General features: G+C 36.7%; 1 protein-coding gene across 4 annotated transcripts in view; it reads right to left on the bottom strand.

Moving 5' to 3' along the window:
- Positions 1–1,268: 1,268 nt before the first annotated feature.
- Positions 1,269–16,451, bottom strand: part of KDM5A (lysine demethylase 5A) — a 95,878-nt gene continuing 80,695 nt past the window's right edge. For 3 of the 4 annotated variants that reach the window (XM_035028494.1, XM_035028493.1, XM_035028497.1), the window contains 3 exons: positions 15,206–15,426; positions 12,229–12,639; positions 1,269–5,989 (listed from right to left, as the gene is read on the bottom strand). In XM_035028494.1, the coding sequence (XP_034884385.1) occupies positions 5,783–5,989; positions 12,229–12,639; positions 15,206–15,426 (839 nt within the window). In that variant the 3' untranslated portion in view covers positions 1,269–5,782. Of the gene's footprint in view, positions 5,990–6,456; positions 6,542–12,228; positions 12,640–15,205; positions 15,427–16,451 lie in introns of those variants that run through there. The other variant, XM_035028496.1, reaches the window with a different exon arrangement.

Consider the following 16,451-nt stretch of genomic DNA (forward strand, 5'->3'; position numbering starts at 1 on the left):
TCCCTCTACTATCTTCCTCTCGAAATTCTATAAAACTTTTAGTAGGAAACATCCTTAAAAATCATCATCTGTCTCACCTTCTCTCAAGAGGAGGGGCTATGACTTAATGTCTTTCTATCCACCTGAACTAACCCACACATGGTAGGAACTTGGTCTCAAAACTAATATAAGGTTATATGCAGAGCTAAAGCCCATTATTTGATTCCTAAATCTATGTTCTTTACTTTATGTAATCCTAAAGTCCTCATCTTTTTGAAGTTTTTGTTCGTTTTTGTAAACTACAAACAATTCTGACTTCATCCCAATATTCCGGGGGAACTCATCAGGGTTCCTTAATACAAGGTTTACCAGCTGGATCCATTAAGCCATTTACTAGACTGTGTGGCGCCTTCTTTCCCATTAATAAGATACTCAACCTAGCTCCAAAGACAAGGTTAGGGAAAATCTTTGGTAAAGAAATTTCATGGAACTTTACTAGACGGAAATGTGAAGTAAATCTTTCTTCCTACTAAGAGTAGTGTAGAAATATACTTTAAAGAACAAGTAGATAAAAAGAATCAAGAAATTCCTAAATTATTCTGTTTATTCATATAATATAGTATTTTTTTGTGTTCGTTTTCTCTACTTGTATCACGTGTTGACTTCCCAATTAATGGCTAATGGCCAAGATTCTGGATCTTCAGTTTATTCATATCAACCACAATGGCAAGGCCCCATGAAATATTTGCTAAACTGGGAGGATCTCACGTAATTTTTAAACAAAATCTGTCACTGTATGGAATTTCAGGGGTCCTTTTTTGCTGCTAAGAAAAATATTTTCCAATTTAAGAAATAACTAGATTTTTTTTTCCCTCCTTCTTCCCACCAATTTTTCTCACCAGCACACATATATACGCAGTCACATACTTCATATTTGAGGCCAATTTCACTGAAAGCAGAAACTTAACATTTTCATAAATGACTGCAAGACCTGGTAATTTTGGCAATAAAAAATGCTATCTTTGAAGTAAGCTGCAGTTTGAATTAATTTAAGCATTAGGAGGCCAAAATTAAAGTTTTTTCTCGTTTTCCCTGCTATTACTGGTTTGCTGCAAGGAACAAATTGCTCAAGAATCAAAGGTGGGGAAATGTCTGCTGGTCATTGCTGGATTCTTGCTGAAAATAGAGGACAGGTGAAATCTTCGGGAATCACTTCTTCCACGTCACACTTTCTGAAAACACTATGCTCAGGAATAGGCTAAACACACCACTGAAAGAATTATTTGAGGCCAGTATTTTATTTTATAGAGAGCAATTGCAATATTAGAAACTGCTTTGGCACAGGTTAAAAGTGGCTCTCATATCACTTGCCAGTTTTCCCCAGGATCATCAATACTCATTACCAAAATTGACCTTTACGTGGTTACCATTTAGAGTTGCCACCAATGTAATGACAGAGTAGGGGGGAACCTGAGCACACACACAAAACTTTTATTTTTCAGATGTAATGCAAATAACCATATCTAATATTCTTTCAGAAAACAAATGAAAAACATGCTCAAAAAAAAAAAACCAAGAAATCAAGTTATACTTTTCATAAGGCACCACAAAAACCCTGGTAAATTAGAGTCCATATTATATTTAAGTGTCTCACTAACAGGTAAATAAATATGTAAGAGAATAATCAATAGAGGGTCTTGAGGTTTACAAAAGACATTCCTGTTCAGACATCTTGGAGTATTGCAAAAATAAGAATAAGCAGGCTACATCTGAACCCGGCATCTCCTTTCCCAGTGCACATCATTCGTTGCATAGTGGTGACTGGATATGATCCAGGCCAAGAGAAGACTGCAATTCCAAAATATATTCACATTCCATTCTTTCCTTCTCATGTTGTGAATATCACTTGGCACCTCCATATCCAAAGAAGTAATGATATGCTTTAACTTTAAAAGGGGAGGGATTCAAAAGGTAAAAGACTAATCAGTTGCCTGCTTTTTAAAATTTATACTTAACAGACCTACTGCAAAAGCAACTTTCTACACACATATGAAGCTAGTTCCATATGTAAACCTTTATTGAACCTGGTTATATGTGGGACTTTAACAGCTTAAATTCTTCCACAATTTACAATTCTTAAATCCCACTCCAAATTGTCACTTTCTCCTTTAAAAAGTAGATAGTCCCACCATTTGAAAGAAGAGGTTTCTCAATTTCTCCTTTCATCCTCCTATTTTAAGTACTGGCTGATATTCACACAAATGTACTACAGAATTAAAATATTGACAAGCAGGGAGTTTCTTTTTCGTGCACTGAACTGCATCCAGAATCTTAAAATTAAGAAAAACAAATAAACTGACATTTTTTGGACACCAAAGACAAAAGCAGAGAAGAACAGAAGTGAAGCACAGGTAAAATTATTCTACTCTTATAGGTCTGCTAGCCTTTGCTAAGATTTTGATTATTAAGTAAGTACATGGTGGGCAATCACAGATTTAATGCTTATCTTTTCAATTATTCAAAGTATGACATATAGTAATTTGTAATTTTACTGAGGCACAAATTTGAATCATGCAGTGCAAAGGTGGTTTGCAGCAACTCAGGAAGGGAGTCTTAGCATCTAAATCTCAACATGGCTTTGTTGCAATAATTATCTGTACGTAAAATAAACATTTGTGGGAAGAAAATGTCCCCTCTTCTGCCAACAAGAAAGCAAACTACTAGTGCTATAGTTGTAAACTTGGGGATTTGCATAGTTCCAATGACCTACCCACTTTGAGAATATTAAAGACCTACATAGCATTTTTTCATTTTTCTTTCTATAACCTTCCCCAACATAGTTATAATGAAGGTAGTAAGAAATACCTTTGATAGAATTCACATAGAAATTAAAACACCAATGGTGAAAATTTGCAACTTTGGAGAGAAGGGTAAAGGAACATTTTAAATCAGGTTGTAATATGAAATGTAACAATGTTGAAGAACGGAATAAGTTGTAAGTAAGTAATTTCCTCTAACGGAAAACAATGTTTTATATTATATTAGGACACAGGCATGTCTTTAAATAGATCTTAGTTCATTATTTCCACAATTACAGACTTGTATATGTTCATTTTTCTCCCCCCCCTTTTTAAATTTTTTTAAACTAATTTCTCTTATCTGTTCTTCTCAGCCTTGGTCTAAATCTACACTCAAGAGTCAGACCAAATCCTCTGTGACTTTCAAATAAATACAGAAAAGCTCATAGTATCAACTAAATCATATATTTAAGTTTCAAAATACCAGAAGGTAAACAGAGAACTACTCATGGTTGGAGACTGCCTCGCATCTCTCTCTCATGTCTCCAGCAGGTAAATACCATATTAAGGACATAAATTATTCCCTAAACAGCCACCTATATCCATCCACCATATTCCAGGAAGCAGAGCACCTTAGTCATCTTTCTCAGCATCTTCATGCCCCTCCACTGATGGCTGAATAAGGTTAATAGGTGACTAGGAAGAAAAATGAAATATTTTTAAATGTATTCCACCCAGGCAGCCATCACTTAAAACTGCATTCAATTTTTTACTCACAAGTATTTGAAGATCTTTACAGAGAAGATGAAAAGGCAAAAAAATATTGTGCTTTCTTTTATAACATCAACCAGATGAAATTTTTTAACTAAGTAATATCTTTATATAGATTGGCAAAATGAAAACTTATGAAATTGGTTAATAGTTACCTTGCAATATCCACTGAAATCTTAAATCATATACACACTTAAGATCATGCACAGTGACACCTATGAACCTCTTAACAGGTCAAAACACTAAAAATATTATATAATATATTAAGGGAAGAATGACCAAAAATTAGGTAGTATGAACCACAGAGAATGCATTTACAGAAACTGGGTTTTACAGGAAAGCTTTTGCTTTTTTGGAGTAAGATGCCTTTTGAGTTAAATCTCATACCCACTCAAACTGTAACTGGACAGTACATTTCACTTCTAGTTACTAGAAGACATTTCTTTAAAAGAGATTGAGGCCAAAAGGGAAAAGCTGTTCTCTAGGCCCACCCTGCTCCTCCCTTTTAAAAAGAAAACTGATGAATTAAGTCAAACCACAGATTTTTAACCAAAATAAAGGGACACAGGATAGTGAAGACCAAACACTACTTTTAGGTTTTTTTGGTTGGTTGGTTGTTTTTTTTTTTTTTTTTGTCCTTTAAAAAAAAAAAAAGAGTCCCCTTCTAATAAACGTTTCCATATAGCTTACCTAACACCTTAACAAGAATAGAGAACACAACAGGAGGAAAGAGGACACAGCACCATAGTTTCAAACATTCACATACAAAAACAAAACAGCCACCACAGATAGAAAGACCAAGTTTCCCAACAGACAGGGACAAGTTCCAACACACAAAGGAAATGTAATTATCTATTTGAACAAAAACAACATGGAAAATCTGGTCAGGCTAGGACGGAGAAGGAAGTGCTAACTCCTTGTACTACAAGGAAGGAATGGGGTTGATTAAAAAGCAAAAAAAAGAAAGCAAGCCCCCAAATGGATTTTTGATGCTGTAACTCTGTCATATGCTGCTGGTAACAGTAAATATATATATTTATATATTCATATATGTATATTAAAAAAGGAAAAATAATCTATTTATAGAACAGTCAGTAGTCAGAGACATTTAGAAAAAAGTAAAAACAAGTCCTTTTTTTCTTTTTTTAAAAATGGATTTACTAAAACAACTTTATCACCCAGAGGTGCTACAACCCCACATTCTCTGATGAAGCCATGGTGTTATTCAACAGCATCTGCTGTGGGCCACAATCAGAAATTGCCAGTGTTGGAAACAGCAGACATTGGGGTCAGGGCTGCAAGGCAAAAAGCTGTTATTTGCTGGTCTTGCTCATGGCCATGCCTGAAGCCTGGTGGTATCTGGTATACTTGTGAATGAAGGTTTCCCCGAAAAGCATGCATCACTGTGTCTCAAGTAAAACATTCTGACTTGTCTTCTCTTCTTTTGCAGGAGGCTGGATCCGTGTACCTGCTTGTCTCTAAAATGCAGACCCAAGACAGCAAGACTTCTCAAAGCCAAAAAAAGGCTCCTTGACTTGAAATAAGAAAAGCTCTTCTTCCCAGAATCCAATCTAGTCAGACTTCTGAACTAGAGGACATACTCCTCTCCTTAGGAAGATAAGGTGATCTGCCTCTCACTTGGGGCTTTCTTCTTGGTACAAACACACACAAGTAGCTGGGATCTAGACTCTGGCTACTATCCCATGACTAACAGGAGTAACTTTGGCCCTGTTGCTCCCATAGTTCTATCTGCAGGGCATTATATGCCAGGTAACAGCAGAAGGAGAGTGGTACTCTCACTCCTCTCCAACTGTCCTAAGGAGTGCCAAGTCATCAGCACCTCAAGATGGTGCTGCCCCTGGGCTGTACACCACTAACTAATATCAACTGGCCATAAGCCACAGCCTATATGCCCTGCTAGCATACCAATGTATTAATGCCAACCAGCATTCTAGAGCTCAATCACATGTCTGGCTGTAAAGTAACAAACCATACTCAGAGGAGACATAAATTGAAATACTGGCTGCTGTACCAAAGACACCCTCTGCATAGATGTGTTGAAGAGAATGTAGGTCACACAGTCCATGCAAAGAGGAAGTCAGCTAAGAGGACTTTCTCTGAAGGCCATTCGTCTTTGGAAGCAACATTCTGAGTGGATCTACACCACTCTACTTGATGACTAAGGTCTCAACGTGGTCCATTTCTCCCCATGTCCCAAACTAACCCAGCAACTGCTAACTGGTCTCCTTAAGATCCTCCATTGGTAGTTTGTAGCTCATTATGAAGGAAGGAGGTGGTGCTTGACCTGGGCTATCTGGCCCTTGCTTCTTTGCACAGTTTATACAGATGTAATCTTCATTTTCAGCCATTTCTGGAGATACACCCACACAAACTTGATGAAACCACTCATCACAGCCACCATCACATTGTACCCAGTCTACCTGTAGGAGACAAGATTGGGGAATGTTTAGGTTACATAAACATTAAGCCTAGAAAAAACAAAAAAAACAAACCAAAGAGCTTTCTTGGCTTAAATGATAGCAATAACTGGGATGTCCAGAGACAATGACTTCTTATGGGGCTACTTTTTAAAGACAGAAATTGGGAAGTTAATACCCCCAAATTCTATTTTACCATAATATGTCCACAAAATTGGGCCTCTTAGGTACTCCATTACCTCATAATTACCCGGGGCTCCTTTTGAGGCAGAAACATGTTTGAGAAAAACTTGACAAAAAAGGAACGTCTAATAGAGCAGCCAAGTAGTTTTAGCTAATATTAACAATTTCTAGGCTCTAAGACAATGCAATTATCTTAGATCAAGAAAGGAACAGTACAACAATGTGAAGGCAATCCTGTGTATTAGCTTTATTTCAAAGAGATAAGCCAAAGTACTAAGAGCATTAAATACCTTTTTAGAAAAGCAGTCACATAGGCCACTTTTAAAACTAATATTTTTTATTCTTCTCTTCTTCCGTTACAAATACAACTCCCTATAAAAAGTTAGCAAATATCAGAGGTCAAATCTTACAAATTAACCAATTAAAACAGTCAAAGTCATAGGTCAATAGATCACCCTGGGGTTTCAAATTAAAGTCATTTGTAAAATAGGTCAGTGGCAGATACTAGGCAAACTTTGACCCTCCAGAGAATATTGTGATTATAGGAGGCTAGAAAGCGACTGTAGTTTGGTGACTTTAAGCCTTGGGCCTAGGGTTAACAATAAGGTGATCTGGGGCTTTGTATTTGGAGGGTGACTGTCGTAGTTTTTATTAGCTGACGTTACGGCAGATGAGAACCTTTAAGATTACAAGAGCTACTCTTCCTCTCCCCAGCACAAAGCGGATCTGGATCATCTCACTGGCAACTTACAAAGCCACTTATAACACTGAGCTCTGCCAGATTTCAGAGCCAAGAGGCATGAAAGGATCAAACAGGTACCTCAGTGCAGCTTAGGAGAAAGAACAGAGGAAGGAGGTTTTGGCTAGGCAAATGAGTTTCAGAGAAAGGGAGTAGTTTCCAAAATCAGTTTCCAAGTACTATAAGAATCATCAAAATGATGATACTCATGTTAGTGGTTTTATGGTTGTGATACAGTGTGGGAAAAATCATTTGTCAAAATCATCTTTCTATTCCAGAGTTCTAGATCTTAAGAGATGGTGCTGTGCAAAATGAAGATTACTGAATTCAGTCACAAGTTCTGAGTTCTGATACATATAATTTGAGGCCAATACTTAATCTCATTAAGGCTCAATTTCTTCATCTGTAAAATGGAGATAACATCTTGTTTACAGATTATTTAGAGGAACAAATGAAATAATGTATGGCAAAACAGTTAGTTCACTGCCTAGGATACTAGACGTGTTTTTTAAGATCACAGATTCATGGCTCTACTCATTATTCTATCTTACACGAAAATCATTTTGCACCTTGTAATAGCTGCTGCAGCACTGTTTCTCAAAATGTGTAGACCACTTACATAGAATTACCTATTGTGTTTGTTAAAAATGTAGCTGAGACCCATCCCAGACCTACAGCCTCAGAATATCTTGGGGATACAAACCAGAAGCCTGTATTTTCAGTCAGAGTCTAGGTAATTCTTATATATTCTAAATTTGATCATCCCTGGCACTCTGTGATACTGCTTGCTAGTAAATTCAGAGCCATTTTACAATTCATTCCTAAAACAAATTCTGTTTTTGTTCTGTAATTGTTTATGTAATATTTAGCTTCTGAAGTCTGTGTAGTGAAGAAAATTGATCAAAATGTTCCTACTGCAGCAAACTAGTACATGAAAGAAAGGGGCAGATAAATGACTTCTAGGCAACAAACTAAAAATATAGGTACCGCAGCTATGAAAATTTACGAAGTGCCAATCTGATGGTAAGTGCTTTGGCTATCTGGAGCTCGTTAAGAGAATTGGGAAGATGATCTGTTTCTTTGAGCTGCCCAAATCTGAGATATTATATTACCCTCTTTATGATGCCACCCTGAACCAAGAGACAACTCTACTCCTACCTCCAACCCTCTTAATCCAGTCCAGTCCTCAGTCATGCTAATCCACAGGATAAAAATTCCTAATTTATCAGTATTTGCTGCCAAGAAAAGTGGTTCCATGTTTCTTAAAATCTAATTCTGCACTATACTCACTGGCTTCCAGGTTTCCTCAAATTAAATCTATCAGTCTCTCTCAAGTAAGGAAGAAATGTTCTCTTCTGTGATTTTGGCTACAGGTCCATTCCTAAGCCTAGCTCTCCCCCACCATTCCAAAAAAGTATAAACTTTTCTTGAGATATTCATCAGTACACAGATTCTATCCCAGCCTACAGATTATATAAAAATTCACCCCAATCATCTAGCAGGGAAAAAAACAGTCCTTCCCTTACTACTATCTTTTTATCACATTCACGTACTAACAATCCAACTCCAGTGCTACTTTTGTTTGAAAAGGCCCACCGGATCATAAAGCAAACTAACGTTTGGAATGTCAACTCAATCCACTGATGATTTTGACACAGGGCAACAGACTATGTAGTGGCCTGAAGACTCAAGAAGACAGAATGTGGTTAACTGCATATTAAGTTCTAATAGTCACTTCCCCTTTCACTATCTTCGAGAGATCTACTTACCAAATCACAAAAATAATTATTAAAAAACTTCACAGCTATTAGCTGTTCAAATATTAATGGATAAGAGATTTAGAAGTATAGTACAAATAGGTTACCAGTTGGATTTGGGGAAATTTTAAGAGAAATATGTTAAATACAATATTAATTTGGTATTTCATGTTTTGCTATATGGTTTCATATTTACACTTAAAAATATTTGGCATATTTCATCTTGTTCACTTCACAGAGCGTATTACTGCAATGGGGGAAAAAGAAGGCCTGGAGATTTAGTGATATTCTTAGCTTAGTTCCCCCACGGAGCTTTTGTTATTTTGGCATTCAATCTCTACTGCACCAAGTTTCCTTGCAAAAACCAGATATAAAAAATTAAAACAATCTACTCAATGAAGTACAATTTAACAATGTTCAGAATCCTTGTGTGTATTTTTTGGTGCTCTCAACATTAAGTGACCAACCTTCCTAGCCAGCCCAAGATCGGTATTTCCCAAGACACAGGAATTTCAGTGCTAAAATTAGGAAAGTCCAGGCAAATTGGAAGAGTTGGTTAACCTATCTCCACATGGCTGAGACATCACCATGACAATCTTTTAAAATCAGAATAACTAACAAATAATAAATGTGAGAGACATAGGTTTATAAACTTAATCTCTACCATCCCAAACTTCTTATGGAAATAGTAATGGGTAAGGAAAAGGCCCACAGGAAGAGGGGGAAAAAAAGTCTATTTTCCTAAATAAGATGATTATTTATTCTAATACAGGGGAAAGAAAATGTTACTTAAATGTTAGCTTGAAAGAATTTGCTCCTTCAAGTTAACTTGTTTTACTCTTGGTAACAGTATGACTGAATGAAAGGGACAGACCTCAGGGAGAAAAAGGTTCTGAACCTTAAAACTAGTTTTTTGAAAACAGTTCTTAATATTTTATCTTTTCTTCATTATTTTTTAAATTAATTTCACCTTGAAGTTAATTTGATAATGATGGAAGAGACAGTTTTTTTTTTTTAAGCCCCTTACAACATTATTCTGATAATATTTTTCTTTTCTCTTTCTAAAACATCCTGAAATTGAGCCTAGGTATGTTTAGGTAGCCCTTCAAAGTTTTCTCAATCTGCACGTTTTGGGGGAAAAGTAATAGTAAGTTAGAAAAATGGTAAATGTACATTTACCTAAATATGAATGAACCCTAGAAGTTTTTTGCTGCATGATATTTAAAGAACATAGACTTCTCTAAAAACATGCTTTTCTTATCATTATTTTGTTCTGAAGATGTGTGTCATGCATCAACTGGTTTTCTTAGAGAAACACTATACTTCAAATTGAGAAAGTTGTAAAATTCTTTTACAAAGCAGTTAAAGAAATATACCTTTTATTTAGTAAAACTAGTGCTGAGAACAAACTTGGAGAACCATAAATATTGCAAAACAGCAACGATGGGCAAAATGTTTACAATCTGAAATAATTTGTTTAAAATTAAACACATTATAGAAATACATTTACTAAGTTTCTTTTATGTAGGATGATGACAGGTTAAGGCATACCTTCCTCACTTTTGTATATGTTTTAACAGTTTGAAACAGACATTTTCTCTGAATGTTCAGCTAAGTCTCCCTTTGTTCTATTAAGACAATTTTGAAGGTTTTAAAAAAATACCTTTAATGTTAGGAGCAAATCTTAGGGCTCACTTAAAAATAACCATCACATTTTAACAATGCATTTTGTTAGCAAGTGCTTTCATATAGATTATCTCCTCTTATTCTCATAACCCCGAGAGTATGCAGGGTTATGTGTTAATTTAACAATTTTACAGCAGATGAGGAAAAAAAAAACTGCCTATAGTGTTTATATGCTACAGGAAGGTAATAGATGACCTGAGCGATATTTAAAAATGCTGAGCAGAGGAGAGGGGAAAGATTATTAAGTGAAAAGGTGAAAAAAGAGAAAGCAAAAGGTTCATGATGGATATAAACACTGTAGAGGAAGGATGATAGGAAAGCTTGAAAAAGAACCACTACTTCTTGCTGCCACTCTGAAACTACCATAAAATCAGTTAAAAGAGAAACAAAGGGAGAAGGTTCTGCCAACACTAAGCTGCCAATACTTCAGTACCCAAAGAGAAACAGTTAACCTTTCATCAACCTCTTTAATGAACAAATTTAGATGAGAATAAATTCAAAATGAAAAAATACATACACATATTTATAAGGTAGCTACTAAAATATTTTAAAATGTTTATAAAATAGAAACATATTTAATCAGTAAAGATACAAAAGTGAGTAGATAGTATGACATGATATAAAATTATATGGAAAAAGGACTAGAAGGAAACACACTAAAATATGTATAGGTATTGTCCTTGGAAGGTTAGACTATGGGGATATGTGTCTTACCAAAAAATATTCATTTTCCAAAAATGAGTGGAAAACATTCAATAAGTATAATTTAAATATAAGTGTCATTTAGTTTTGGAATGTGTTTTTGTACTTACATCTTAATTACAGGTGGGGTGGGGATATTAGTGGTGAAAACCTGGTCCGGGAGCCAGGAAACCATGGTTCTACTTTTGGCTTTGCACTACTTAGCACTGTGACTTTGGTCACATCATTTATCTTCACTGAGTCCTGGTTTCATCATTTGTAAAATGAAGAGCCTGGCCAAGGTGACCTCTTCAAGCTCTAACAAGTATCTGACTAAGGAGGAAGTAAGGGAATAATGATGCAGTATATTTATTCTGTTCATATATTCAAATTGAGGAGGTATTAAAATTTTAAATATCAAGTGGTATAATGAGCATAATAAAATTAAAACTATGAATTTACTAATAATCTTGATGGGAACCATAACAGACATCTCCAATCACTGAATGAATTGGGATTTTTCATAAAGTCTTTCCATCTTTCTCAGAAGTTCATACTACCTAAAGAATGGCCACTATATAATTACTATACTTAAAATTTAGGGCTGAAACTTTTAAAATAATATCTTTAAAGGTCCTAATTATTTTTTGCAAGGTATTTGAAAAAAATCTTACTCCATTTAGAAGAGTGCACACAGGCCTGAGTGTGGGTACAGCACAGACCAAAAGGGAAGATTTTTTAGGTCTTTAGAACAAAAATTGTAATGCAATTTGCCACAGCTCTTAAAATACTGGCTCAGAACATTCTGAGGCCACTGTGACTAACTAACTGACAAGGTATTTAGTTCTCTGAGTCACCGTACAGGGAAGGCAAAAGGACTAAAGGACTACACTGCACCCGGCTAGGCCAACCACACACGAAATGCACTGCTACCCAGGGTTATCACACAGCTTCTCTCTGCTCTGGTCTCGTTACGTTCACCAAGTCCATGATTTTGAAAGCACAACATTTCTTCCATTAAGCACACTGACCTAAGAGCCTCATAATTCAAAACAGTTTATAGAAACTGTAGAAAACATATTCTGCTGGAAGCCCAAATCCTGGAATCAAAACCAGATTCTCATGACATCAGGCCTCTGTCTCGCGCCCGCCGCTGCTTGGCCGCTCTCCCGGGGGTGTACACGGTTAGAGCTCACCTTGTCCTTGCAGGGCCGCTGGCAGTTCTGTGCGGCGCACACAGCGTTTTCGTCATCGGACTCCTCTGCTCCGGACCAGTCGTACTTTGAGGGGATGTCCAGCACCTTTTTCTCTCTCTTCTTCTCAGTAGTCTCTTTCACAAGGTCAGCTTTGGCTGCAGCAGCCTTCTCCTTCTTTTTCTTTCTCTCTTCTTCTTTTGCCAGTTTCTTAGCCAGTTTATTCAGCTCCTTTGATTTTTCTGCACTTAGTTTTAATTTCTTCTTTTTAGGTTTATCCATTTTCTTTAACTCCTTGGACTTCTGTTTTCCTTCTCCAAAAAGCTGTTCTACTTTTTCTAGCTTCCGTTTCCGTTTCTTCTCTGAAGAGTCTTTTCCTTTTATTTTTAATGGTTTCTCTTCCATGCTGTCATCCTTCAACAATATAAAAGTAGAAAGAATTTTAAAGCCAGACATTTAAAAAAAGTTTTATTCTCTTGCAGGAGGTACCTTGAATAGACAATTTCATAGAGACAGAAAGCAGAATAGTGGTTACTGGGGGCTGAGGGAAGGCGAAAATGGGACTTACTGTTTAATGAGTACAGAGGTTCTGTTTGGGATGATTGAAAAGTTCTGGAAATGGACAGTGGCAATACTTGTGTAACACTGTAAATGCCATTAATACAAGTGAACTGTATACTTAAAATGGATTAAGATGGTAAATTTTATGTTGGGTACATTATACCACAATAAATGTTCTAAAGATATTTTAAAGACATTTTAAGAAAGCAAATATAATATTCAATGAAAACAGAAGATAATGGCAAGCCTGTAGAAAACATCTGACTTGAGCTTACCGGGGAAAAAAGATCATTGTCAGCCTGTATTAGTATAGTGCTGTAGCACATCTAATTGAGATAAAACATACATATAAAGCTAAAGTACTAAACGTACACTGAATTATGTAATAACTTTCTTGGTCTTCATTTACCACGACTACAGTTCTTTATTAACTCACAATAAATTCCCGATGGCTAAGAAGTGATTAAAATTGTTGGTAAAACAAAAAAATTGTATCCATGATCTCATTACAAAAGACATGTAGTGACTTTGGCAAGGGCTAGAGAATAGCTGATGTGACAAAGCAAAAAAACCCTTATTTTTCAATTTTCTAATATTGTTCCAATTTCTACTATATGCCAATATAATAAACATTAAAAAAATTTAATTTTTTGAAAGATTTTATTTATTTATTTGAGAGGGAGAGGGAGAGAGAGACAGAGGGAGCACATACGAATGGGGGAGGGGTAGAGAGACAGAATCCCAAGCAGACTCCCTGCTGAGCACGGAGCCCAGTGCAGTGCTGGATCCCACAACCCTGAGATCACAACCTGAGCTGAAAATAAGAGTCAGGATGCTTAACCTACTGAGACACCCAGGTGCCCCAGCATTAAAAATTTTTAATAGTGAAAGTATGTCTAGCAACAGGAAGAACAAGGAGGTAGAAAAAGAAATACTGAAAAACATAAGCTTGATAATTACTTAAGAAATACCACCTGAGAATTCATTTTGCGACATATTTGAGACTCAAAAATCTTTGACAGGAACCTAAGAAACTGCAGAATGCAGCAGAACACTGCATTATAAATGTCCTAAGTCTATCATATCTCAAACTATATATCTACCTTCTCAATAGTTTGTGTTTGCTTATGTGTAAAATAAAGAGGATCAGATGAGATAATGGATGTGAAGAAAACCCTTTGTATTTTGGAAAACACCATCTAAATCAGGCTACCTTTGATCTGAATTCCAAACCAAAAGCTAACTATCATCTGCCCAGTGTATCTGTATCAACTGTCAGTGACACTGTATCATTCCACTGCATGAAAATAAGTAATGCAAAAGAATAATGTAAAGAGGGGCGCCTGGGTGGCTCAGTTGGTTAAGCGACTGCCTTCGGCTCAGGTCATGATCCTGGAGTCCCGGGATCGAGCCCCGCATCGGGCTCCCTGCTCGGCGGGGAGTCTGCTTCTCCCTCTGACCCTCCCCCCTCTCATGCTCTCTCTCTCTCTCAAATAAATAAATAAATAAATAAAAAGAAGAATAATGTAAAGAATACTAGGAGTCAAAAGCCAGAGTTGGAATCCAGGTCTCTCTGTTTTTACCAAATGTCTGACCTAGGGAAGTTTCCACCTCTCTGACCCTTAATTTTTTCATATGTAGAAACAGGTCTATCCTTTCCTCTCTCCCATCCAGGATTATTTATGCTGAGCACTGAATGAGATCACAGATATAAAAACACTGTATAAACTGCAAACTGCTATTTAAGTATTAATATATGAACATAGTAGACTCTCCCACCCCAATCTGCTTTCTATTTAACGCTTCCCTCTTGTTGCCCCCCTCCTCCCCTACTTAACCCTTCCCTTGCGGCTTTTTTTTTTAACCACTGTATTTTCTTGTGCCTTCTTTTTTTGGGCCTTTCAACAGTGGGAATATGGGCTAAGGAAGCTGTTCCTTCCTTAAGAGAAAAACTGGGAGTTTTCAGTACCCTCCTTTCTTTTTAGTGGAAATGGTGTTTGGTTTTTTTTCCCCAAAATATTACATAAAATCGCAGTAAGACCAGGGCGCCTGGGTGGCTCAGTTGGTTAAGCAACTGCCTTCGGCTCAGGTCATGATCTTGGAGTCCTGGGATTGAGTCCCGCATCGGGCTATTGGGCTCCCTGCTCAGCAGGGAGTCTGCTTCTCCTTCTGACCCTAACCCCTCTCATGTGCTCTCTCTCTCTCTCTCAAATAAATAAGTAAATAAAAAATCTTAAAAAAAAAAAAAAAAAAATCGCAATAAGACCATAAAGCAGAACTACATTTGGCTTAATGGAAAAGAAGGACAGCCACAGTACTACCCACTCAGCCATTCCCATCCTGGCATTTGTGGCACCTCCAAAGAACCAAGGCATTCTAAAATGTTAAAACCACTGTTTAAGTAAGCTTTTTATCTTGCCTCCATGATATGCAGAAATCTGTCTTCAGAGGGTAGATGTGTGGCCTGCAAAATCCGCCATATGTGTTGAGTCTCATCCAGAGATACTTCTAGGAGATCTCCAACCATCATAAGTTCTTCCAGCTGGGCTTTAGCTCCAGGTGACAACTCTAACACTGGAGGTTCCAAACTTCGGGGCACCAAAGGACTCTTCCGAGGTTGTTTCCTTGGGGTGCTAGAACCTTTCCAATAAAATATAAGACAAAAACAAAAAAATGAAAACTATGGAAAAAACATAATGTTTCCAAAGTAAATATTTAAGGGAATGGTCCCTCCTCCTCCAATACCTACTTTAGATACCTGAATTCACTATATCCATATGAAAGTGAAAAGGAAATCTTCAAAAAATACAAAACAAAAAGATCTAGAATTCTAATGCCCACTCTAAAAAATTGGTTAAGAGTAAAAACCTGGTTTCTTATTGATTCTTTATTCTGTGACTGAATAGTGGAAGGAGAATGGGAAAGAATCTCTTAATCTATTCTCTCTCCATTTTAGAGGGGACCAAAAGATTAAGCACATGAGCTGCCCATAATAAACCAACAGTAATTTGCTAGTCCATAAGATCGTGAATTTTACTATGAAAAGAGAAACACGCCTTACTTCCCAGACGTGTGATCTACCGCAGTGTGATGTATTTTCACTGGGGAAAAGCAAAGTAGACGTATGAGGGCAATTATCTACCAAGGGAAGAACTTCTAACACTTAAAACTTTCTAAAACAAGAATGAATATTCTCAAAAAGCAGCAAGTTCCTCGACAACTGGTAATGAACAAACAGAGGCTTATCAGAGATTTTATATAAAGAGAGATGGGACTAGAGGACCTCTAAAGTTCTTACTAGGATTCAATAATTCCATGTAAGTTTTTTTTAGGTTACCACCTAGTAACATAAAATGCATATAGAGACTTAGCTTTTGTTAATCAAAATTGCATTTTTAGGTTTTACTATTATTTCATGGCCAGGATGTACATTTAAAGAGGGATTCATAGTCTGGGGCGCCTGGGTGGCACAGCTGGTTAAGCATCCGACTCTTGGTTTTGGCTCTGGTCATGATCTCAGGATCATGAGATCGAGCCCCGTGTCAGGCTCTGCCCTTGGCATGAGGTCTGCTTGAGATTCTCTCTCCCTCTCCCTCTGGCCCCTCCCGGTCTCTCTCTCTAAAATAAATAATCTTTAATAATAATAATAATAAATTTTAAAAAGA

This window comes from Mirounga leonina, unplaced genomic scaffold (assembly GCF_011800145.1).
Source record: "Mirounga leonina isolate KUSES-001 unplaced genomic scaffold, KU_Mleo_1.0 Mir_201, whole genome shotgun sequence".
Classification (NCBI taxonomy): Eukaryota; Metazoa; Chordata; class Mammalia; order Carnivora; family Phocidae; genus Mirounga; species Mirounga leonina.